Source organism: Tachyglossus aculeatus, chromosome 8, assembly GCF_015852505.1.
Source record: "Tachyglossus aculeatus isolate mTacAcu1 chromosome 8, mTacAcu1.pri, whole genome shotgun sequence".
Lineage (NCBI taxonomy): Eukaryota > Metazoa > Chordata > Mammalia > Monotremata > Tachyglossidae > Tachyglossus > Tachyglossus aculeatus.
In genome coordinates, this window is record NC_052073.1 from 1,620,393 (window position 1) to 1,645,709 (window position 25,317).

General features: G+C 53.3%; 3 protein-coding genes across 6 annotated transcripts in view; 2 read left to right on the plus strand and 1 right to left on the minus strand.

Annotated features, from left to right (window-relative positions):
• The window catches only part of CTDSPL2 (CTD small phosphatase like 2), a 42,351-nt gene extending 38,484 nt beyond the window's left edge, over nucleotides 1-3,867 (plus strand). For all 4 annotated transcript variants that reach the window (XM_038750294.1, XM_038750293.1, XM_038750292.1 and 1 more), the window contains exons 12-13: nucleotides 670-765; nucleotides 1,790-3,867. In XM_038750294.1, the coding sequence (XP_038606222.1) occupies nucleotides 670-765; nucleotides 1,790-1,855 (162 nt within the window). In that variant the 3' untranslated portion in view covers nucleotides 1,856-3,867. The remainder of the gene's footprint in view (nucleotides 1-669; nucleotides 766-1,789) is intronic.
• A 2,417-nt stretch (nucleotides 3,868-6,284) lies between these two features.
• EIF3J (eukaryotic translation initiation factor 3 subunit J) lies at nucleotides 6,285-24,946 on the plus strand. The gene is made up of 7 exons (XM_038749940.1): nucleotides 6,285-6,473; nucleotides 19,406-19,460; nucleotides 19,554-19,645; nucleotides 21,351-21,465; nucleotides 23,122-23,286; nucleotides 24,132-24,205; nucleotides 24,292-24,946. The coding sequence occupies exons 1-7, from the start codon at nucleotides 6,330-6,332 to the stop codon at nucleotides 24,421-24,423; spliced, it is 777 nt and encodes a 258-aa protein (XP_038605868.1). The 5' UTR covers nucleotides 6,285-6,329; the 3' UTR covers nucleotides 24,424-24,946.
• The window catches only part of SPG11 (SPG11 vesicle trafficking associated, spatacsin), an 81,851-nt gene continuing 81,431 nt past the window's right edge, over nucleotides 24,898-25,317 (minus strand). Inside the window, exon 40 of the mRNA XM_038749938.1 lies at nucleotides 24,898-25,273. Within this exon, the coding sequence (XP_038605866.1) occupies nucleotides 25,081-25,273 (193 nt within the window). The 3' untranslated portion in view covers nucleotides 24,898-25,080. The remainder of the gene's footprint in view (nucleotides 25,274-25,317) is intronic.

Here is a 25,317-nt window from a genome sequence, read left to right on the forward strand (position 1 = left end):
AGGAGGACCTGGGTTCTAATCCTGGCTCCGCCACTTATCTGCCGTGTGCCTCAGCAGTCGCAACTGTGAAATGGGGATTAAGATGGGGAGCCTCATGTGGGACAGGCACTGGGTCCGTCCTGATTATCTTGTATCTTTTAGACTGTGGGTAGGGACTGTCTCTATATGTTGCCAACTTGTACTTCCCAAGCGCTTAGTACAGTGCTCTGCACACAGCGCTCAATAAATACGATTGATTGATTGATTGATTGTATCTACCCCAGTGCTTAGTTGAGTGCCTGGCACATTGTAAGTGCTTAACAAATATCGTTAAGGGGGAAAAGAAATACCCCAAAAAACAGGAATCCCCTGATTCGTCTTCGACTGATTACATCAATACTGTGCCTTTGGTTAAACACTTGTAATGTCATTCATTCAGTTGTATTTATTAAGCACTTGCTGTGCGCAGAGCACTGTACTAAGCGCTCGGGAAAGTACAATACAACAATAAACAGTGACATTTCCTGCCCTCCTGGCCTAGATAGAAGCCCGTGGTTGGCATTGGCGGTGCCATTTTGCAGGAACGGGAGCTCAGCCTGGCCTGGGCACCTGCCGATTCCCATCCATCCTTCCAAGTCACGTACCCGGTGGGCTAACCCCACCTCCGTCTGTTGTTTTCCCTCCTTTTAGCTTTCCAACGGAATCCCTATCGAGAGCTGGTTCATGGATAAGAACGATAACGAGCTACTGAAGTTGATTCCCTTTCTGGAGAAGCTCGTAGAGCTGGTGAGCATCATGGCCTTTCATCCCTGTTCTCGTAGCGCTCCCCCGACCGGGCCCTCGGGGGCCCCGCTCAGAGTCCCGCCTCCGTGGGGTCGCCCCTGCTTGGGGACCCCCCCCTCCGAGGGGTCGGGGGTCCGGAGCACAAATGAATCACCAGAAACCATTTCCAAAGTGTGGTGAATGCCGGGGAACACCCTGCCCGAAGAGGCTGGACTAGGTGCCCTTACGGTTGGACTCGAACTTTAAACCATCGCCACTGGCTCGGCTTCACTGGGGGAGAGTCGAGGCCCGTTTCTCCTGGGCGCTGACCGCCGGGGTGGGGGCCGGCAAGGCGGGGCTCGCCAGCTGGAGCCAAGGTGGGCGAGGGGGCAGAGGGATGGGAATTCAGGGCTGCCAGTCACCCTTGAGGCCCTCGGGCAAACGTTTCCCAGAAAGCGAATCTCTCCGTGGGGTTGCCCTACCTGTGACTTCGCCCTTGGGAATCAGGGCTCCCGCCCGGAGCCCGTGCCAAGCGCTGGTGTGGGGTGCGATGGGCGGGCCTGCACCTTCAAGTCCTTAGTTAGAGGATAACGGGGTTCTCGCCCGCGGTTGCGGAACTAAGATTCCCCTATGCCGGCACGGGAGACGATTTTAGTGCCCCCGCAGTTGTGCAGAATGGAAGCATGTCATCTCCAGGAAGCCTCGGCTCCTTCCCTCTGCCCTCAGTTGTCTCCTTTTCACCCTCTCGGTGAGGGACGGGAATCCTTTTGTCAGCGCGGCACCGAGTGGGCCAGCTTCGGGGGACCCGGTGAGCGCTGGAGAGCGTACTGGTCTTCGGCCTCCCCCGGCCGTCCCCGTCGTGGACCCGATCCCGAAAGCGTCCCGGGAATGAGCGGGCCGCGGGCGCCGCTCCGCCCTGGGCCGCCTCCTGAGACCCCGGACCCTCCCCCCCACAAGGAAACGCGAGGTCCCGGGGGCTCCAGGGTGGGAAGCGGGGGTCCCCCGGGGCCGGAGTGCGGTTGTAACCGGTCGGTCTTGTCTCCCACAGAACGAGGACGTCCGGCCTCACATCAGAGACAGATTCCGCTTGCATGATCTGTTGCCCCCAGACTAAAACCCGGGCCTCTTGTCGCATCACTGAAGGGGGAGAAAATGCGGGACCCTCTGGGACTGAAACAAAAACATTGCCATTACTGTTGAAATTTTGCATTTTTGTACCCCGCCTTGCTTTTCTTATCTTTGGGGCCCAACAATAATCCAGGGTTCCGGAGAGCAACTTTCTAGATCTCAGCCCGAACACAGCCGGTAGGTAGGCGAGAACAGAAGAGTCTCTAGAACTAGTGCAACTTTTCTATATGTCCGGGACATCTGCAGGTTTATCAAGAGTTCTGTTTCTGCCACCAGCAGTCTGACCTGTCCGAACCACAGGATTTCCTGAAAACAACAACAGAGCTGAAAATGGACTTGGGTTTTTCTCTCTGTTTGGTGCTCGAAGTGGGTTCGTCGCCACTTTTCTGTTACTTTTAAGAGTCTCATTTCAACAGGAATGGCCAGTAAAAGCTGTTGGATTTTTTTCCTGTTAAGGTTTATAACCTTTTTACACTTCTGACCCGTAGCAGACTGGGATTCTCATCATGCATTCCTTCTCGTCGTAGTCCTCTGGAAAGAGCCCCCACTTTAGTTTCCCCTCGCCCGACGGAATGGCCGTTCTCCTGCTTCGTCTGCCTGCATACTGTCGATTGGTTTCAGAGTACTCTCTAGTTTTAGCCCACGTAAGTTTCATTTAAAGATACCCGCGTCTATCGATTTTTTTTTTTTTTCTTCACCGCCCCCTCACCGGTCTACCGTACTAGAAATCTCTTCGGAAGCTCGAGCGACCGGGTAGGTAGGACCGTCCGAACGACCGACGCTCAACAGGTTGAGACCATCGCGACGGCGCGTATTCCCGACCCGGAAAAAAAAAAGAAAATCACACACACACACACACGCACGCACGCACGCACGAAACGGCCCCTCGCCACAGCCTGACGAGACGGACCTCCGACTCCGCCGCCCGCGCGCGTCCCGGAGGAGGATGAGTTTGGTCCCGTTGGGCGTGATGTCACTTGGTTCCTGCCGCCTTCAGGTTTCCTCTGGGAGGGAAGTATTCTGCACAGGTGGCTCAGTATTCCCAATCGGGCGGCGAGGGGGATCCCCCCCATCCCGCCCCGGATAACAATCAACCGCCCCTCCGGGGCCCCCCGGGCGGCCCGTAGCGGGTTTTCTAGGCTCTCCGGAAACGGTCTCCGGGCCTTGGTTCTCTAATGCAGCGGCCAGCAGAGGTGGATATTTTTATAACGGGGCTGCGCGTCCTCTCCCGCCGAGGAGACCTTTTTATGGGAAGGTAGAATTTGTACGAGTTTAGTGTGCTTTGCCTCTCGACTGCATTACCCCACCACTGGCTCAAGACTGTTTCGTGTAAAGGAGGTCACAGGACGGCACTTTTTCTAACAGAGAAGTTCGATATTTTGTATGCTCGTTCGGAAAGTACAGTATTGGAGAATTAAAGGTGGACAACCGATCACTGAGAAGGATGTCGATTAATTTTTTAATGTATATTGCCGGTTGTACAACTTTCTTGTACAGATGACACCGCAGCTTCATTTTCCAATGAGTCCTTAAAATAAGGAGAACCTTTTTAGGAAGACACTTAATTTTTGTATTTTTTTGATTTTAAAAGGCATGAGTTATGTCGATTTTTTCAGTGTATTAATGAAGATTTTAACTTTTCATCAGGTTGAGTGTTTTCTTACTCTATTCTCTGTTGTGTGTGTAGCTAGCTCATTGTGTCGCTGAACCGTTTAAAGATTTAGCATGTAGAGCGGGCCTGCTTTGTGGAAAATCCTGATTCAATTAAAAGTAGTCGTGGCAGATTTTCTGCAGAAAAGTGAGAGCATTTGCAATTCGGAAAACCAGTTTTTTTTGGTTTTTTTTTTTTGTATTTAAAGAAAGGTATTTTGCTTGCAGGAAAAATACTACGGATTCATTTTAATGAGAATCTTAGAAATGTATTTATCTCTAGGGCATCTGGACATCTTTACGCTGTTCGTCTTCTGTCTTTGTTGAAATAAAATGTACATAACGTTGCCTTAAGAGAATCTTTGGCGCAGAAGTGTGGCTCTGGCCGCGGCCCCGGCCCCCTCGCCGTCACCCCCGGGTCCGCTCTGCGCCCTTCCCCGCGGTTTCCCAAACGGGTCTCCGGATCCCGGCTCAGCGGCGAGACTGGGAATACCGGGAGCCGAGTCTGTGCGTCACTTCCATCCCTGCCCTCGCACCCGGGCCTCCTTGGGTCAGGCGTGTGTTGCTGCGATGCTCGCTCGCATCCTCGCCGGAGGGCACGGCCCAGCTTCAGGGGTGGCTCCGGCGGCGATTCCGGGCCCGGGATCCGGCCCTTCCCCGGCAGCGAAGGGGGTTTTCGCACCCGTGCCCTTGGAAATTCCCAACCGCCGCGGTCCCTCCTCTCTCCGTAGAATCTGCTGCGGCCCCGGGCGGATGGAGAGGACGCTTCCTTCCCGGGCCCCGCCGGAGAAGCAGCGTGGCGTAGTGGATTGAGGAGGGTGGGATGGAGGGTGAGGCCGTGGAATCGGGTGGTTGGGAAATCAATCGATCAATCGTATTTATTGAGCGCTAACTGTGTGCAGAGCACTGGACTAAGTGCTTGGGAAGTGCAAGCAGCGTGGCTCAGTGGAAAGAGCCCGGGCTTCGGAGTCGGAGGGCATGGGTTCAAATCCCGGATCCGCCACTTGCCGGCCGTGTGACTCTGGGCAAGGCACTTCATTCCCCGGCCTCAGATCCCTCATCTGGAAAATGGGGATGAAGACTGAGCCCCCCGTGGGACAACCTGATCACCTTGGAACCTCCCCAGCGCTTAGAACGGTGCTTTGCACATAGTGAGCGCTTAAGAAATGCCATTATTATTATTATATTACAAGTTGGCAACATTTGGGGAAGACCAAAACAGGTGGGTTCTGGAGAATAGCAGTGGTGGGGCGGCAGCCCCCTCCTTTCTCTCCCCATCTCCCCCCGCCTTACCTCCGTCCCCTCCTCACAGCACCTGTATATAGGTTTGTACGAATTTATTACTCTATTTTATTTGTGCATATTTATTCTATTTATTTTATTTGTTAATACATTTCGTTTTGTTCTCTGTGTCCCCCTTCTAGACCGTGAGCCCACTGTTGGGTAGGGACCGTCTCTAGATGTTGCCAACTTGGACTTCCCAAGCGCCTAGTCCAGTGCTGTGCACACAGGGAGCGCTCAATAAATACGATTGATTGATTGATCAAATGAGTGAATCCAGTCCCTATCCCACATGGGGATCACAGCCTAGTCAGGACTGTGACCAGATTATTTTGGTCATTTTATAGAGGGAAACTGAGGCCCAGAGAAGTGATTTGCCCGAGGTCACAAAGCAGACCAGTGGTAGGGTCAGGACTAGAACCCAGGTCTTTTGACTCCCGGGCGTGGGCTCCTCTTTCCACTGGGCCACACTGCTTCTCGTCGCCTTTATTGAGCACCTGTTGGGTGCAGCGCTCGGGAAGTATGTAACAAGCGTGGTGACACTTTCCCTACCCACAAGGGTCTTCTGCTCTAGCGGAGGCAGATTAAAAGTATTTTCGGGGTAATCAAAATGAATCGAACGCACGTTTGAAGACGTGCGACTTGGGACCGGTCAGGGAAGGCCTTCTGGAGGTGGTGGCAACTCTATTATTTATTACTCTATTTATTTATTTTACTTGTACATATCTATTCTATTTATTTTATTTTGTTCATATGTTTTGTTGTCTGTCTCCCCCTTCTAGACTGTGAGCCCGCTGTTGGGTAGGGACCGTCTCTCTATGTGGCCAACTTGGACTTCCCCAGCGCTTAGTCCAGTGCTCTGCACACAGGAAGCGCTCAATAAATACGATTGATTGGTTGATTGATCTTGAAGACGAGGAAGGACCTAGTTTGAGGGAGAGGGTAACGGGGCCAGGGGTGTTTGCAGGTTCAGGGCTCCAAAGTGGGAAGGGGGCGGGGAAGAGGGGATGAGCGGGTCCCCTTTGCTGAAGGAGGGAGTGGAAATGGGAGCCCACTGTTGGGTAGGGACCGTCTGTCTCTCTATGTTGCCAACTTGTACTTCCCAAGCGCTTAGTACAGTGCTCTGCACCCAGTAAGCGCTCAATAAATAGGATTGATTGACTGATTGCCCACCGCCCTCCGGGGAGGGAGGGGGCGGGCTCGGCCCGTCAGTCCGCCGCCGTCCCGGCGTGCCCCGCGCGCGCCAACGAGGAGCGGCCCGGTGACCCACCGCGCGTGCGCGCTCACGCCCGCGCGGCCGACAGGAAGTCGCTGCCCGGCGCCCTCCGGGGAGGGAGGGGGAGGGCTCGGCTCGTCAGTCCGCCCCCGTCCCGGCGTGCCCCGCGCGCGCCAACGAGGAGCGGCGCGGCGAGTCACCGCGCGTGCGCACGGACGCCCGCGCGTGCGCACCGGCACCCGCGCGGCCGCCCGGCGTGGCTTGGCGGCGCCTCGCGCGCGGCGCCGTCGGTCGGTCCGTCAGTCAGTCGGTCATGGCGGCGGACTCGGACTCGTGGGAGGCGGACACGTTCTCGGTGGAGGAGCCGGTGCGCAAGGCGGCCGTTGGCGGAGGCGGCGGAGGCGGAGGCGGCGGCGGGGACCGCTGGGAGGGCGAGGACGAGGACGACGACGTCAAGGTGGGCGACCGCCACAGCCGCCCACAGACCTCCCTCCCTCCCTCCCTCCCTCCAGTCACTCATTCATTCAATCATTCATTCATTCATTCCCCCTTCTAGACCGTGAGCCCTCTGTCGGGTAGGGACCGTCTCCATATGTTGCCCACTTCTCCTTCCCAAGCGCTTAGTCCAGTGCTCTGCACACAGGAAGCGCTCAATAAATACGATTGAATGAATAAATTCATTCATTCATGCCCCCTCCTAGACTGGGAGCCCACTGCTGGGTAGGGACCGTCTCTCTAGGTTGCCAACTTGGACTTCCCAAGCGCTTAGTGCAGTGCTCTGCACACAGTAAGCGCTCAGTAAGTACGAATGAACGAATGAATGTCTAGACCGTGAGCCCGCTGTTGGGTAGGGACCGTCTCTGTATGTTGCCGATTTGGACTTCCCAAGCGCTTAGTGCAGTGCTCTGCACACAGTAAGCGCTCAAGAAATACGATTAAATGAATGAGTGAATTCATTCATTCATTCCCCCTTCTAGACTGTGAGCCCGCTGTTGGGTAGGGAGCGTCTCTCTATGTTGCCAACTTGGACTTCCCAAGCGCTTAGTACAGTGCTCTGCACACAGTAAGCGCTCAATAAATACGATTGAATTCATTTCCCCCTTCTAGACTGTGAGCCCACTGTTGGGTAAGGACTGTCTCTGTATGTTGCCAACTTGGACTTCCCAAGCGCTCAGTGCAGTGCTCTGCACACAGTAAGCGCTCAATAAGTACGAATGAACGAATGAATGTCTAGACCGTGAGCCCGCTGTTGGGTAGGGACCGTCTCTGTTGCCAACTTGGACTTCCCAAGCGCTTAGTCCAGTGCTCTGCACACAGTAAGCCCTCAATAAATACGAATGAATGAATGAATTCATTCATTCATCCATCCCCCCCTCCTAGACTGTGAGCCCGCTGTTGGGTAGGGACCGTCTCTCTATGTTGCCAACTTGGACTTCCCAAGCGCTTAGTCCAGTGCTCTGCACGCAGCAAGCGCTCAATAAATACGATTGAATGAATGAGTGAATTCATTCATTCATTCATTCCCCCTCCTAGACTGTGAGCCCGCTGCTGGGTAGGGGCCGTCTCTCTGTGTTGCCAACTTGGACTTCCCAAGCGCTTTGTACAGTGCTCTGCACACAGTAAGCGCTCAATAAATACGATTGACTGACTGAATGAATGAGAGCTCACCTCCTCCAGGAGGCCTTCCCACACTGAGCCCCCTCCTTCCTCTCCCTCTCCCCCTCGCCTCACCTCCTTCCCCTCCCCACAGCACCCGTATAGATGTCTGTACAGATTTATTGCTGCATTTTACTTGTACATATTTACTATTCTATTTGCTTTATTTTGTTAATACATTTTGTTCTCTGTCTCCCTCTTCTAGACTGTGAGCCCGCTGTTGGGTAGGGACCGCCTCTCGATGTTGCCCACTTGGACTTCCCAAGCGCTTAGTCCAGTGCTCTGCACACAGTAAGCGCTCGATAAATAGGATTGAATGAATGAATGACGGCCAGGGGAGCCCTGGGCCACTCCGGCCCCGTCTCCCTTCCCTTCCCGTCCCCTTCCTCTCATCATCATCATCAATCGTATTTATTGAGCGCTTACTATGTGCAGAGCACTGGACTAAGCTCTCCCGGACGCAGGTGGGCCGGAGCCCGCCCGCTCCCCCCACTCCCATTCCGCCCTCCTGCCCACCTGAGCCCGGCAGAGAAGCAGCGTGGCTCAGTGGAAAGAGCCCGGGCTTTGTACCCAGAGGTCGTGGGTTCCAATCCTTACCCCGCCACTGATCAGCTGGGTGCCTTTGGGCAAGTCACGTCACTTCTCTGGGCCTCAGTTGCCTCATCTGGAAAATGGGGATGAAGACTGGGAGCCCCCCGTGGGACAACCTGATTGTGGTGTGGCCTGGACAAGTCACTTCACTTCTCTGGGCCTCAGTTACCTCATCTGTAAATCGGGGATTAAGACCGTGAGCCCCCCGTGGGGCAGGGACTGTGTCCAACCCAACTATCTTGTATCTACTCCCGCGCTTGTATCTCCCCCAGCGCTTAGAACAGTGCTCAGCACATTCATTCATTCACTCAGTCGTATTTATTGAGCGCTTACTGTGTGCAGAGCACTGGACTAAGCGCTTGGGAAGTCCAAGTCGGCAACATAGACGGTCCCTACCCAACAACGGGCTCACAGTCTAGAAGGGAGGAGACAGAGAACAAAACATATTAATAAAGAGAATAAATATGTACAAATAAAATAGAGTAATAAATCTGTACAAGCATATATACAGGTGCTGTGGGGAGGGGAAGGAGGTAAGGCGGGGCGGGGGGGATTCATTCAGTTGTACTTACTGAGCTCTTATTGTGTGCAAAGCTCTGCACTGGGTGCAACAATACAACGAGGAGTACCCCCTGCTTCCTCTCCCCCTCTTCCCCCTCTCCACCCCCCGCCTTACCTCCTTCCCTTCCCCACAGCACCTGTATATATGTATATATGTTCGTACGGATTTATTACTCTATTTATTTTACTTGTGCATATTTATTCTATTTTATTCTGTTAATATGTTTTGTTTTGTTGTCTGTCTCCCCCTTCTAGACTGTGAGCCCACTATTGGGTAGGGACCGTCTCTATATGTTGCCAAATTGCACTTCCCAAGCGCTTAGTCCAGTGCTGTGCACACAGTAAGCGCTCAGTAAATACGATTGAATGAATGACTGAAGGAGGGGGCTCGGTCTGGGAAGGCCTCATAGTAAGCGCTTAGCAAGTACCATCATCATCGTGATGATCGTAGTCCGCCGGCGGGCTCGCCAGCCCCCAGATAAGGGCGAGGGGGGACCCCGGGCCCTGGAAGCCCCAGATAACGATGGGTGGGGTCGGGGGGCCGAGGCCGGGGGAGGACTGTTGGGTAGGGACTGTCTCTATATGTTGCCAACTTGGACTTCCCAAGCGCTTAGTACAGTGCTCTGCACACAGTAAGCGCTCAATAAACACGATTGATGATGATGATGAAGGACAGTCGGGTGAGGCCGGGGCACATTGGAGAAGCAGCGTGGCTCAGTGGAAAGAGCTTTGGCTTGGGAGTCTAGAGGTCGTGGCTTCTCATCCCGACTCCGCCGCACGTCTGCTGGACTTCACTTCTCTGCGCCTCAGTTCCCTCATCTGCAAAATGGGGGTGAAGCCTGAGCCCCACGTGGGACAACCTGATCACCTTGTATCCCCCCCACCTCCCAGCGCTTGGCACATGGTAAACGCTTCACAAATGCCACTAGTCTTAGTCCCTCCCTGCCCCGCCTCTCCAGCGGTGGGGCAGGGGGTCACTTTACGAGAGCTTTACGGTGACAGAAGGCGTCCCAGCCCTTCGTTCGGCTTGTGCGTGCGGCTTTGAAGCGTCTCAGTGACTCACTTCCAGGAGTGTCGGTGTGTGTGTGTGTGTCTGTGCACACATGGAAGTTTGTGTTGAAAGTGGCAGTTCTGGCTTGGCCTGTCCCGGATCCTGCTCCCTCGGATCCCGGGCAGACCCGGGAAGCGAGTTTCACCTGGGACAGGCTTTCCCTCCCATTCCCTATGGGGCGGAAAGCGGGTGGCTCGCTCACTCCCAGGCCCAGAATTACTTTACCGTCCACGCGGGCTGCCTCTCACCCAGGGGAGCTGCTTCCCTCAGCCTCTCGGCCCCCTTGCTGCCCCCCCTGCCCTCCTGCTGGCTGTAATAATAATAATAATGGCATTTATTAAGCGCTTACTATGTGCAAAGCACTAGTTCTAAGCGCAGGGGAGGTAACAAGGTGATCGGATTGTCCCATCTGGGGCTCACAGTCTTCATCCCCATTTGACAGATGAGGGAACTGAGGCCCGGGGAGGTGAAGTGACTCGCCCAGAGTCACACAGCTGACAATTGGCAGAGCCGGGATTTGAACCCACGACCCCTGACTCCAAAGCCTGGGCTCTTTCCGCTGAGCCACGCTGCTTCTCTAATGGCTGTGGCCATTAGGGCAGCCTGTACGGCGACCGGAGTTGCAGCAGGAGGCAAGGTGATAATAGATGATATATAATTAGATATATCTAATATATCTATATATCTATATCTATAATATATCTAGATATAATTGATATATAATATAGATGATAATAATTGTGGTGTTTTCCAAGTGCTTATTATGTGCCAGGCACTACACTGAGCGCTGGAGTAGATACAAGGTGGGTTGGAGACAGTCCCTGTCCCACGTAGGGCTCACGGTCTTAATCATCATCATCATCATCATCATCAATCGTATTTATTGAGCGCTTACTATGTGCAGAGCACTGGACTAAGCGCTTGGGAAGTACAAATTGGCAACACATAGAGACAGTCCCTACCCAACAGTGGGCTCACAGTCTAAAAGGGGGAGACAGAGAACAAAACCAAACATACCAACAAAATAAAATAAATAGGATAGATATGTACAAGTAAAATGAATAAATAAATAGAGTAATAAATATGTACAACCATATCCCCGTTTTCCAGATGAGGGAACTGAGGCCCAGAGAAGGGACTCGTGCAGGCCACACCGCAGACAAGTGGCAGAGCCGGGATTAGAACCCAGGTCCTTCGGACTTCCAAGCCGGGGCTCTATCCAGTCAGCTCGTAGAACAGTGCTTTTCACATAGTAAGCGCTTAATAAATGCCATTATTAATAATAATTAATATTAATATTATAGGCGAAGCCTGGGAGACTCGACTCTGCCTTTGTTTAGAAAAGGAAAGGGCCCCGAGCCCGGTGTCCGGGGAGGAGGGAGGGCGGACGGGTAACAAGCGGAGCGTCAGTTACCAGGCTGATCCAGGGAAGGGGCAGAACCTCCGGGGGAAGGAGCAGGAAAAGTAGCCCTAAATTGGGTGGCACCATCGTCACCGTCGGTATATACTGAGTACCTACTGGTCTGAGTGCGAGAGGTTTAAGAGACCCAAGAGAAGCAGCGTGGCTCGATGGAAAGAACATGGGCTTAGTGTTCTACTCTTCTAGACTGTGAGCCCACTGTTGGGTCGGGACCGTCTCTATATGTTGCCAACTTGGACTTCCCAAGCGCTTAGTCCAGTGCTCTGCACACAGTAAGCGCTCAATCAATACGATTGATTGATTAGGAGTCAGAGGTCATGGGTTCAGATCTGTATATGGGTTCACCTGTGTATGTGTTTGTATACTCTATTTTATTTGTACATATTTATTCTATTTTATTTTGTGAATATGTTTTGTTTTGTCGTCCGTCTCCCCCTTCTAGACTGCGAGCCTGCTGTTGGGTAGGGACCGGCTCTAGATGTTGCCGACTTGGACTTCCCAAGCGCTTAGTCCAGTGCCCGGCAGACAGTAAGCGCTCCATAAATACGAATGAATGAATGAATGAATGAATGCCCGGCTCAGCCACTTGTCAGCTGTGTGACTTTGGGCGAGTCACGTCCCTTCTCCGGGCCTCAGTGACCTCATCTGGAAAATGGGGATGAAGACTGTGAGCCCCCGTGGGACAAACGGATCACCTCGTATCCTCCCCAGCGCTTAAAACAGTGCTTTGCACATAGTAAGCGCTTAATCAATCAATTGTATGTATTGAGCGCTTACTGTGTGCAGAGCACTGCACTAAGCGCTTGGGAAGTCCAACTTGGCGACATAGAGAGACGGTCCCTACCCAGCGGCGGGCTCACAGTCTAGAAGGGGGAGACACAGAACAAAACCAAACATATTAACAGATGCCATTATTATTATTGATACAATCCCTGTCTTCAAGGAACTTACGTTCTGCAGGGGACAGGCAATTAATAGATACATATCTATTCTATTTATTTTATTTTGTTAGTATGTTTGGTTTTGTTCTCTGTCTCCCCCTTTTAGACCGTGAGCCCACTGGTGGGTAGGGACTGTCTCTATATGTTGCCAATTTGTACTTCCCAAGCGCTTAGTACAGTGCTCTGCACATAGTAAGCGCTCAATAAATACGATTGATGATGATGATGATGCGCAAAGAGGAGTGTAATAGAGTACATGTGGTACACTAATTAATTGATGGACGGTATTCAGGGGCCGAGGGGCAGTCGGGGACGGGAGATGAGGGAGATGACACCTCAGAAAGGCTTTGAGGAAGGGGGAGGCAACGGGGCGAGTGTGAGCCCGAAGTTGTTGTCGGGGCAGGCAGGAATGAGGCACAGGGAGGAGGTTGGCTGGAGGGGAGAGAAGCAGAGGCATCAAGATAGAAGTGTGGATAAATAAATAGGAGGGAGACGGCTTTTAAAGTGTCTGCTTGGTGCAGGCGTGCTGGCAGCGCTGAAGGAGGAGGAGGAGGAGGAGGAAGAGTGTGTGCAAGGTGTGTAGCAGTGGTAGTAAGCGTGCATACTAGGTGTATTTTTGTAATGAGCACTGGGAGAAACTACACAAGTGAGAATAGGGAAGCAGCGTGGCTCAGTGGAAAGAGCCCGGGCTTTGGAGTCAGAGGTCAGGGGTTCCAATCCCGGCTCCGCCGATCGTCAGCTGGGTGACTCTGGGCAAGTCACTTCACTTCTCTGGGCCTCACTTACCTCATCTGCAAAATGGGGATTAAGACTGTGAGCCCTCCCATGGGACAACCTGATCACCTTGTAACCTCCCCAGCGCTTAGAACGGTGCTTTGCACAGAGTAAGCGCTTAACAAATGCCGTCATTGTTATTATTGTGATTAATTAGAAATAGCCCCGGCCCCCAAGGGGCTCCCAATCGAAGAATCGGGCCGAGGAAAGGGCCGCAGAGGGTGAACGTAGGAGGAGAGGTGAAATATATGAGACAGAGCGCTTAGTCCAGTGCTCTGCACACAGTAAGCGCTCAATAAAGACGGTTGAATGAATGAATGTACTTCCCAAGCGCTTAGTCCAGTGCTCTGCACACAGTAGGCGCTCAATAAATATGATTGAATGAATGACTTGTCAGCTGTGTGACTTCGGGCAAGTCACTTCACTTCTCTGTGCCTGTTACCTCATCTGTAAGCGAGCCCCCAGTGGGACAAGCTGATCACTTTGTAGCATCCCCCACAGATTTAGGTGGTAAATCTGCTGGGAGGTTCTTCTGTGTCCATTTTCCCGGGCAGGCCAAGAACCGCCAAGGTTGGGCAAGTGGATGGCTGCTTGGAAGTTTGCCCGCGGGGAAGATCCCTGGGCCGGGCGACTCTCGGATCCCGGGAAGATGGGGCAGGGACCGAGCCGCGGATGGGTGCCAGGGAGCAGGAGGCGGGCAGGCGGTGGGCTCCGGTTACAGCCCTCCGAATTAAGAAGTCGGAGGATCGGGCTTCCAATTCCAGCTCTGCCACTTGCTGCCGTGCGACTTTTGGGCAAGTTGCCTGACTTTTCTGGCCTCAGTTTCCTCGTCTAAAATGGGCGTCCAGTACCTGGTCTCTCTCTGAAGAACGAGAGCGCCGTGTGGGATCGGGACTGTGTCCCGTCTGCTTTTGATCTGTCGACCCCAGGGCTTAGCGCGGCGCTTGGCGCCACGTGCCACCGTTGTTATTATTAGAGTTGCGGGGAGCGGGGCTGCGGCACGGGAAAGGCCTCGGCTGTTGTTGGCAGCCACTTCTAGTGGAAATATGGAAATGCCCCGGTCCGCCGTCCAGCGGTGCTCGGGGCTGGGCTGGACGCCACTCCCTGTGTGGCCCAAGTGACGTATGCTGGCTGTAGTGGGCACCGGGCTCCCCCTTTTAGACTGTGAGCCCACTGTTGGGTAGGGACTGTCTCTAAATGTTGCCAATTTTTACTTCCCAAGCGCTTAGTCCAGTGCTCTGCACACAGTAAGCGCTCAATAAATACGATTGATTTACATATTTATTACTCTATTTTACTTGTACATATCTATTCTATTTATTTTATTTTGTTAGTATGTTTGGTTTTGTTCTCTGTCTCCCCTTTTAGACTGTGAGCCCACTGTTGGGTAGGGACTGTCTCTATATGTTGCCAATTTGTACTTCCCTAGCGCTTAGTCCAGTGCTCTGCACACAGTAAGCGCTCAATAAATACGATTGATTGGTTGATTGATCCCGTGGGAAGCACGGTGAGCCCCCTCTGCCCTCCTCTCCCACCCTTTCCTCGAAAAATGGTGGGGGTGGTGGGGGGTCTAAGCCCAAGAGCCCTCCGGCATCGCCCCAGCCCGCCGCTTATAAACAGCTCATGGTTACGCCAGTGAAGCCGGTTATTTTAGAAGGGCAAGTTCACTCTGATTTGTTTGGCAGCCACGAGCATCTCTTTATTGGGCGTTTAATCAGCTCCCTGGAATGTCCGGCCGAGGCCCGAGGCGGGGCTCCCCGGGGGATTAGAGAAGCAGCGTGGCTCAGTGGAAAGAGCCCGGGCTTTGGAGTCAGAGGGCATGGGTTCAAATCCCGGCTCTGCCACTTGTCAGCCGTGTGACTTTGGGCAAGTCACTTAACTCCTCTGGGCCTCAGTTCCCTCATCATCATCATCAATCGTATTGAGCGCTTACTGTGTGCAGAGCACTGGACTAAGCGCTTGGGAAGTACAGGTTGGCAAGTTGGCAACCTCATCTGTAAAATGGGGATTAAGACTGTGAGCCCCCCGAGGGACAACCTGATCACCTTGTAACTTCCCCAGCGCTTCGAAAAGTGCTTTGCACATAGTAGGCGCTTAATAAATGCTATTATTATCATTATTATTCTGGAAAGGACCGCTGCGCCGTGGCATTTCAGGGATCTTTGGAGCGGGCCGGGGTAGCCGATGGACTTTACGGGCCGGGAAGGTTCAAGAACGGTTCGATGTTCCGTTCCCATTCATTCATTCGTTATTTAGTGAGCGCTTACTGTGTGCAGAGCACTGGACTATTTCTTTTATTTTGTTAGTAGGTTTGGTTTTGTTCTCTGTCTCCCCCTTTTAGACTGTGAGCCCACTGGTGGGTAGGGGCCGTCTCTATATGTTGCCAATTTGTACTTCCCAAGCGCTTAGTCCAGTGCTCTGCACATAGTAAGCGCTCAATAAATACGATTGATGATGATGACTAAGCGCTTGGGAAGTCCAAGTTGGCAACCCACAAAGGCTTAACGGATGTGGGGGTCGCGGGAGGAGTGTCCGGATGGAGTCGGGAGAATCGAGGGCTTTGGGTGGTCCCCGTTGTAGGGTCACGGGCCAAGAGTTGGGGATGTGTTGGATGGTCTGTGCTGGGTCACTGGGGGGAAAGTCGGGGGTGTCGGGTGGGTTTTTGGTCCCCTAAATGGTAAAGGTGGGTGTCCAGTGGGGTGGGCGGGCGGCCCTTGTGCCTCCAGCATGGAGGAAGAAGAGCTGGGCCGCTCGGGGATCCGGCTGCTGGGAGCCGCTGGCGAGTCGGGCTAACAAGTCCTGCCTCTCCGATGGACTTTCCGGTCCCAGTGGGCACGTGACCTTTCACTGGTGTGGGCCCAGGATAAACACTGGGTGTTTGACGATGATGGCATTTGTTAACCGCTTACTATGTGCAAAGCACCGCTCTAAGCGCTGGGGAGGTAACAAGGTGATCAGGTTGTCCCACGGGGGGCTCACAGCCTTCACCCCCATTTTCCAGATGAGGCCACTGAGGCCCAAAGAAGTGAAGTGACTTGGCCAGTCACCCAGCTGACGATCGGTGGAGTCGGAATTCGAGCCCATGACCTCTGACTCCAAAGCCCCGGCTCTTTCCACTGAGCCACGCGGCTTCTCATGCTATGCCAAACCGAAATGGGAAAACAGTAGAAGAATACTTCAAAGGCACAAAGAAACAAAATTCCAAATTTTGGGAGAGCGGGCCAAGTCACTTCGCGTCTCTGTGCCTCAGGTACCCGAGCTCTAAAATGGGGGTGGAGGCTGTGAGCCCCACGTGGGACAGGGACTGTTGTCCAGCCCAATTTGCTTGTATCCACCCCGGAGCTCAGTGTTTGGGGTAGCGGGCAGCTGGAGGCCTCAAACAATCAATCGATCGCGTTCATTGAGCGCTTACTGGGTGCAGAGCACTGTACTAAGCGCTTGGGAAGTCCGAGTTGGCAACAGATAGAGACGGTCCCAACCCAACAGCGGGCTTACAGTCTAGAAGAGATCCACCTTAGGAAGCTTCACGGAGCATTGAGCCCACAGCCCAAGGAGGGGAGTCCGCAGCCACTGCCAAGGGGCAGATTCATTCATTCAGTCCTATTTATTGAACGCTTGCTGTATGCAGAGCACTGTACTAAGTAAGCACTTGGGAAGTGCAAATGAGCAACATATAGAGACGGTCCCTACCCAATGAAGGGTAGCTGCGAAGCGGCGTGGCTCAGTGGAAAGAGCCCGGGCTTTGGAGTCACAGGTCATGGGTTCGAATGCCGGCTCCACCCGTTGTCAGCTGTGTGACTTTGGGCAAGTCACTTCACTTCTCTGGGCCTCAGTTCCCTCATCTGGAAAATGGGGATTAAGACTGTGAGTCCCCCGTGGGACAACCTGATCACCTTGTAACCTCCCCAGCGCTTAGAACAGTGCTTTGCACATAGTAAGTTTTCTTCTAGTCCAGTGCTCTGCACACAGTAAGCACTCAATAAATACGATTGATTGATTGATTCTAGACTGTGAGCCCACTGTTGGGTAGGGACCGTCTCTATATGTTGCCAACTTGGACTTCCCAAGCGCTTAGAACAGTGCTTTGCACATAGTAAGTTTTCTTCTAGTCCAGTGCTCTGCACACAGTAAGCGCTCAATAAATACGATTGATTGATTGATTGATTCTAGACTGTGAGCCCACTGTTGGGTAGGGACCGTCTCTATATGTTGCCAACTTGTACTTCCCAAGCGCTTAGCACAGTGCTCTGCACACAGTAAGCGCTCAATAAATACGATTGATTGATTGACCTTGGGCAAGTCACGTAACTTCTCTGAGCCTCAGTTACCTCATCTGTAAAATGGGGATGATTACCGTGAGCCCCACGTGGGACAACCTGATCACCTTGTATCCCCCCCCGGCACTTAGAACAGTGCTTTGCACATAGTAAGCGCTTAACAAATGCCGTCATGATGTTTATTATTTAACGACGGGCTCACAGTCTGCTCACGGGCAGATCCCTTCTGTGCTTGCAGTGGCTTGGGCCCGCGGGAATCCAAGGGTGGCTTGTCGAGGAGTTCGTGGGAGACCACACACAGGCGGTTTCAGGAGACTGGGGCTTGGTGGGTCAGGGAGCGATCCATTCGTATTTGTTGAGCGCTTACTGTGTGCAAAGCACTGTACTAAGCACTTGGGAAGTCCAAGTTGGCAACACGTAAAGACGGTCCCTACCCAACAACGGGCTCACAGTCTAGAAGGGGGAGACGGGCAACAAAACACGCGGAAGGGTGTCAAGTCGTCAGAACAGACAGAATTAAAGCTAAATTCATTCATTCATTCGTATGAGGCCCCCAGTCAATCAATCAGTCGTATTTATTGAGCGCTTACTGTGTGCAGAGCACTGGACTAAGCACTTGGGAAGTCCAAGTTGGCAACATAGAGAGACGGTCCCTACCCAACAGTGGGTTCACAGTCTAAAAGGGGGAGACAGAGAACAAAACCAAACATACTAACAGAATAAAATAAATAGAATGGATATGTACAAGTACACTGTCCCCAGTGTAGACCGGGACAATCAATCAGCCAATCGTATTTATTGACCGCTTACTGTGTGCAGAGCACTGGACTAAGCGCTTGGGAAGTCCAAGTTGGCAACATATAGAGACAGTCCCTACCCAACAGTGGGTTCACGGTCTAAAAGGGGGAGACGGAGAACAAAACCAAACATACTAACAAAATAAAATAAATAGAATAGATATGTACAAGTACACTGTCCCCAGTGTAGACCGGGGCAATCAATCAATCAATCGTATTTATTGAGCACTTACTGTGTGCAGAGCACTGGACTAAGCGCTTGGGAAGTACAAGTCGGCAACACACAGAGACGGTCCCTACCCAACAGTGGACTCACAGTCTAGAAGGGACAGTGAATCATCTTCCCACCTACGTAGAAGGACTTTTGTCTCCTGTTTGCGGGGGCAGGAATCAATCAATCAATCAATCCATCAATCGTATTTATTGAGCGCTTACTGTGTGCAGAGCACTGGACTAAGCACTTGGGAAGTCCAAGTTGGCAACATAGAGAGACGGTCCCTACCCAACAGCGGGTTCACAGTCTAAAAGGGGGAGACAGAGAACAAAACCAAACATACTAACAGAATAAAATAAATAGAATGGATATGTACAAGTACACTGTCCCCAGTGTAGACCGGGACAATCAATCAGCCAATCGTATTTATTGACCGCTTACTGTGTGCAGAGCACTGGACTAAGCGCTTGGGAAGTCCAAGTTGGCAACATATAGAGACAGTCCCTACCCAACAGCGGGCTCACAGTCTAGAAGGGGGAGACAGACAACAAAACCAAACATACTAACAAAATAAAAGAAATGGAATAGATATGTACAAGTACACCGTCCCCAGTGCAGACCAGGACAATCAATCAATCAGTCGTATTTATTGAGCGCTTACTGTGTGCAGAGCACTGTACTAAGCGCTTGGGAAGTCCAAGTTGGCAACACATAGAGACAGTCCCTACCCAACAGTGGGCTCACAGTCTACAAGGGGGAGACAGAACAAAAACCAAACATACTAACAAAATAAAATAAATAGAATAGATATGCTTCCCAAGCGCTTAGTACAGTGCTCTGCACATAGTAAGCGCTCAATAAATACGATTGATGATGATGATATGTACAAGTAAAATAAATAGAGTAAGATGTGTACAAACATATATACATCTATACAGGTGCTGTGGGGAAGAGAAGGAGGTAAGATGGGGGGATGGAGAGGGGGAATCGCTGTCCCCTCCGTGCAGCGAACCAGATTCCTGGGGATTAGAATGGATGGATGGACGGGGTGGGTGAGGGAAGGGGGCCGGGCCCAAGCCGCAGCCAACCCGGGTGCCTCCCCTCTAGGATAACTGGGATGATGATGAGGAAGAGAAGAAGGAGACGGCGGAGGTGAAGCCAGGTGAGCCCCCGGAAGCCGGGCCCATCGGTGGGGGGGAAGAGCAGCCCCCCGGGGCCGCCGCGTCTGGTCCCTAACGTCTGTCTTGCTCCCCAGAAACGAAAGTCTCGGAAAAGAAGAAAACAGCCGAGAAGATCAAAGAGAAAGAGCGGCAGCAGAAGCGGAAACAAGAGGAGATCAAGAAGAGGGTGAGTCCGGGGGTCGGCCGGGCCCGGCACGGGGGCGGAGGGGGGTGGGAGCTCAGCCGGCTTCCTCCCTCGCTCCTCGCAAACCGAAGCCTGGCGCAGAGATGCCCCGGTGAAGCGGCGTGGCCCGGTGGAAAGAGCCCGGGCTTTGGAGTCAGAGGTCATGGGTTCAAATCCCGGGAAGCGGGGCCCGGAAGTGGCGGTAAATACGATTGAAGGAATGAGGGAACGGCTCCAAAGCCCGGGCTCTTTCCACCGAGCCCCGCTGCTTCTCCGGGCCATTTGGTGGCACAGATTGTTTGCTTTAGCATCAGGAAGGGTAGAGCCTCCTGTCAGGATGACACACCAGTTCGTGAAGCGTTCCATACTTTTTTATTCTTCCCAAGCGCTTAGTCCAGTGCTCTGCACACAGTAAGCGCTCAATACGATTGAATAAATGAATGAACTTCCCAAGCGCTTAGTTCAGTGCTCTGCACATAGTAAGTGCACCATAAATACTTTTGAATAAATGAATGTACTTCCCAAGCGCTTAGTACAGTGCTCTACACACAGGAAGCGTTCAATACGATTGAATAAATGAATGAGCTTCCCAAGCGCTTAGTAGTGTTCTGCACACAGTAAGCGCTCAGTAAATACGGTTGAATAAATGAACTTCCCAAGCGCTTAGTCCAGTGCTCTGCCCACAGTAAGCGCTCAATAAATACGATTGAATAAATGAGTGAATTCCCCAAGCGCTTAGCCCAGTGCTCTGCACATAGTAAGCGCTCAATACAATTGAATGAATGAATGTACTTCCCAAGTGCTTAGTATAGTGCCCTGCACACCGTAAGCGCTCAATAAATACGATTAACTAAATGAACTTCCCAAGCACTTAGTCCAGTGCTCTTCACATAGTAAGTGCTCAATAAATATGACTGAATGAATGAACTTCCCAAGCGCTTAGTCCAGTGCTCTGCACACAGTAAGCGCTCAATAAATACGATTGACTAAATGAACTTCCCAAGCACTTAGTCCAGTGCTCTGCACATAGTAAGCGCTCAATAAATACGATTGAATGAATGAACTTCCCAAGCGCTTAGTCCAGTGCTCTGTGCACAGTAAGTGCCCAATAAATATGGTTGAGTGAATGAATGTACTTCCCAAGCGCTTAGTCCAGTGCTCTGCACACAGTAAGCGCTCAATAAATACGATTGAATGAATGAACTTCCCAAGCGCTTAGTCCAGTGCTCTGCGCACAGTAAGTGCCCAATAAATATGGTTGAGTGAATGAATGTCCTTCCCAAGCGCTTAGTCCAGTGCTCTGCACACAGTAAGCGCTCAATAAATACGATTGAATGAATGACTGGTCAGCTGTGTGACTTCGGGCAAGTCGCTTTACTTCTCTGTGCCTCAGTTACCTCATCTGTAAGCGAGCCCCCGTGGGACAGGCTGATCACCTTGTAGCTTCCCCCAGCGCTTAGAACAGTGCTTTGCACATCATCATCAATCGTCTTTATTGAGCGCTTACTGTGTGCAGAGCACTGGACTAAGCGCTTGGGAAGGACAAATTGGCAACATATAACATCGGAAGCGCTTAGTAAGTGCCGTTATTATTATTAGCCAGAGAGGGTCGAGAAGTGTGCGCGACCCGTCCTCCCTCTCGGTGCTCTCGGGGGTCCCGGGTCGGGCGGCGAGCCTGAGCGGTTTTCCGCGGGACGCGCCTTCCTAGTTAGAAGATCCCGAGGAATCCAAGGAGCTCACGCCGGAAGAGCAGTTAGCGGACAAGCTGCGGCTAAAGAAGCTCCAAGAGGAATCCGACCTGGAATTGGCCAAGGAAACGTTCGGTACGTCAGCTGGGAGGCAGCGGGAGTTGGCGGGAGGAGGGCGTCTAGCGGATAGAGCACAGGCCCGGGAATCAGGCCCAATTCCCGCTCCCTCACTCGCCCGCCGCGTGGCCGTGGGCAGATCAATCCATCATCATCATCATCATCATCAATCGTATTTATTGAGCGCTTACTATGTGCAGAGCACTGGACTAAGCGCTTGGGAGGTACAAGTTGGCAACATCTAGAGACGGTCCCTACCCAACAGTGGGCTCACGGTCTAAAAGGGGGAGACGAGAACAAAGTCAATCGTATTTATTGAGCGCTTACTGTGTGCAGAGCACTGGACTAGAGAAGCAGCGCGGCTCGGTGGAAAGAGCGCAGGCTTTGGAGTTGGAGGTCGTGGGTTCAAATCCCGGCTCCGCCACTCGTCAGCTGGGTGACTTTGGGCAAGTCACTTCACTTCTCTGGGCCTCAGTTACCTCGTCTGGGAAACGGGGATGAAGACTGTGAGTCCCACGAGGGGCAACCTGATCATCTTGTAAACTCCCCGGCGCTTAGAACAGTGCTCTGCACATAGCGCTTAATAAATGCCATTGTTATTATAGAGAAGCAGTGTGGCTCAGTGGAAAGAGCCCGGGCTTTGGAGTCAGAGGTCATGGGTTCAAATCCTGACTCTGCCACTCGTCAGCTGTGTGACTTTGGGCAAGTCACTTCACTTCTCTGGGCCTCATTTACCTCGTCTGGAAAAAGGGGATTAAGACTGTGAGTCCCACGAGGGGCAACCTGATCACCTTATAAACTCCCTGGCGCTTAGAACAGTGCTCTGCACATAGTAAGTGCTTAACAAATGCCATTGTTATTATAGAGAAGCAGCGTGGCTCAGTGGAAAGAGCCCGGGCTTTGGAGTCAGAGGTCATGGGTTCAAATCCCAGCTCCGCCACATGCCGGCTGTGTGATCTTGGGCAAGTCACTTAACTTCTCTGAGCCTCAGTTCCCTCATCTGTAAAATGGGGGTGATTACTGTGAGCCCCCCGGGGGACAACCTGATCACCTTGTATCCCCCCGCCCCCCCCCCCCCAGCGCTTAGAACAGTGCTTTGCACATAGTAAGCGCTTAACAAATGCCGTTATTATTATTCTTATTACTAAGCACTTGTAAATCACTCGGCAAATCACTTGACTTCTCTGTGCCTCAGTTCCCTCATCTGTGAAATGGGGATGATTACTGTGAGCCCCCCGGGGGACAACCTGATCACCTCGTATCCCCCCCGGCGCTTAGAACAGCGCTTTGCACATAGTAAGCGCTTAACAAATGCCATTATTATTATTATTACTAGGCACTTGTAAATCACTCGGCAAATCACTTCTGTGCCTCAGTTCCCTCATCTGTAAAATGGGGATTGAGCCTGTGAGCCCCACGTGGGGCAGGGACTGCGTCCGACCCGATGTGCTTGTATCCACCTCAGTGCTTCGCCCGTGTTATTATTCATCCCTGCCCACAGCTGGAGGCGTGTGGGGAAGAGGCGGCACTTGGGGGAGGAAAATCCTCCTCCGGTGCCCAGGCAGGGCCTCGGTGGCCACCGGCCTTGCGGAAGAGCAAGCCCGGGGGCCCGTAGGGCCCGGCCCGCGGGCCACCTGCCGCTCTCACCCCCCCCCCGGCCTTCCCTCCCGACAGGGGTGGCCGCCACCGCGGTCAGTGGAATCGACGCCATGAACCCAACGTCCCGGGATGACTTCGCGGAGTTCGGAAAGCTGCTAAAGGACAAGATCACCCAATACGAAAAGTCTCTCTACTACCCTGGCTTTTTGGAAGTTTTAGTGCGAGACATTTGCATTTCCCGTGAGTATTCCCGCCTGGGAGAGACTGGCGTCTCGGGGTTGCTCGAGCAGTTCTTCCTGGCACGCTGGGGAGAGAAGTGGGGCGGAGGCGGCACCGCCGTGGGCAAGGGTTTGGGGGGTACGGGAAGCACCGGGCCGGGCTGTCTCGCGGATTCATTCATCCAGTCGTATTTATTGAGCGCTTACGGTGGGCAGAGCACTGGACTAAGCGCTTGGGAAGGACAAGCTGGCGGATGAGAGCAGCCTGGGCCCTGCCCCAGCTCGGGACAGCGGTAGGGTCCAGCATCCACTGTGGGAAGCAGCGTGGCTCCGTGGAAAGAGCCCGGGCTTTGGAGTCAGAGGTCATGGGTTCAAATCCTACCTCCACCAATTGTCAGCTGTGAGACTTTGGGCAAGTCACTTCTCTGGGCCTCAGTTCCCTCATCTGTCAAATGGGGTTTAAGATTGTGAGTCCCACATGGGACAACCTGATCACCTTGTACCCTCCCCAGTGCTTAGAACAGTGCTTTGCACATAGCAAGCGCTTAGTAAATGCCATCGTTACGATTATTATTGTGAATTGAAGCTGGGCCCACTCCTCAGTCAGCCTGGGCCCTGCATCAGGCCACTGCTGCTTCTCCGAGCCACGGTGGCCCCCCTAACCTGTGAGCCCGCCGTTGGGTAGGGACCGTCTCCCTATGCTGCCGACTTGGACTTCCCAAGCGCTTAGCACAGCGCTCCGCACCCAGTAGGCGCTCAATAAAGACGACCGAATGAACCCTTCGCTGTAGGTCAGGGGTGAGCGTCCAGGATCCCCGGCTCCATTTCCCTTCCAGGGCTTCTCAACTTCCCTTCTTTCTTTCAAAGTGGAAATCGACGACTTGAAAAAAGTGACCAACTCCCTGACAGTGCTTTGCAGCGAGAAACAGAAACAAGAAAAGGTAAGGGGGGTGGGGAGGGGGCCGCGGGGAGGGGGCCGAGGTCCCGCGGGCCTGCCGCTAACCGCGGGCACCCCCCCAAACTGCAGCAGAGTAAAGCGAAGAAGAAGAAGAAAGGCGTGGTGCCCGGCGGCGGCCTGAAGGCAACCATGAAGGACGACCTGGCAGATTACGGCGGCTACGACGGCGGCTACGTCCAAGACTTCGAAGACTTCATGTGACGCCGGCCCCCGCGGCCCGGCGTCACCTCTCAGTGTTGGCCGCAGCCCCTCGGCCACTTCCTTCTCTTTCAGTTCTGCCAAAGGCTCCCCTCGACGGCACCGGGGTGGCTTCGCCCCTCGGCCCCGTGACGGCGCACAGTCACGCGGACTTGGCTCGCGCCGGCCCGGGGTTCGAGTTGGGCACCTCGGGGGTCACTAAATCAGCGAACACAGAACCGGCCTCACCTGGGCTCCGTAGCGGAGGGGCAGTGGCGGAGGCAGCGAGGCAGTGGTTAGTCCATCCGCCCCTCCCTCCCGAACGCATCGGAGGAAGCCGCCGTCCCCGGTTTAACGAGGGCCAGGGCCGCCGCCTCCGCGCCAGGACAACCAGCGCCCGGCGTTGCCGTTCCTCCCCCTCGACAAACATGCTTAGCAAAACTGCACCAGTTACTACAGTCCGGTAAATTGTTACGTTAACAATTATGACATCTGCAGTGTTTTATAAAACAGCTAATTTAATAAAACCACTCTGGTGAGGACTTGATCCCGTGTGGGAAGGCCTCTGCCCTGCCTTTGCCGTTTCCTGGGGCCGGACGGGATGCTTTGCCGCGGAATTCCGCCGCCTCCGCCCTCGGCGCCGGGGTCTCGCCCCGCGCCGAAGTCGACTCGGGCTCCCGCCTAACTCACCAGCAGGTCCTTGAGACAGCAGCCGGTCTGGGGGTCCTTGAGGAGCGAGGTGACCACGTCGTAGAACTGGTGGTCGTAGGCCAGCCTGTACCGCAGGTAGACGTCCTCGCAGTAGCCGAACAGCTTCTTCAGATTCCCGCCGGCCTCGGCGGCGGGCGGCGGCGGCTGCTGCTGCTGACTGAATCTGGGGAGGGAGAGAGAGGAGGGAGGAGCGGCTGCCGCCGCCGC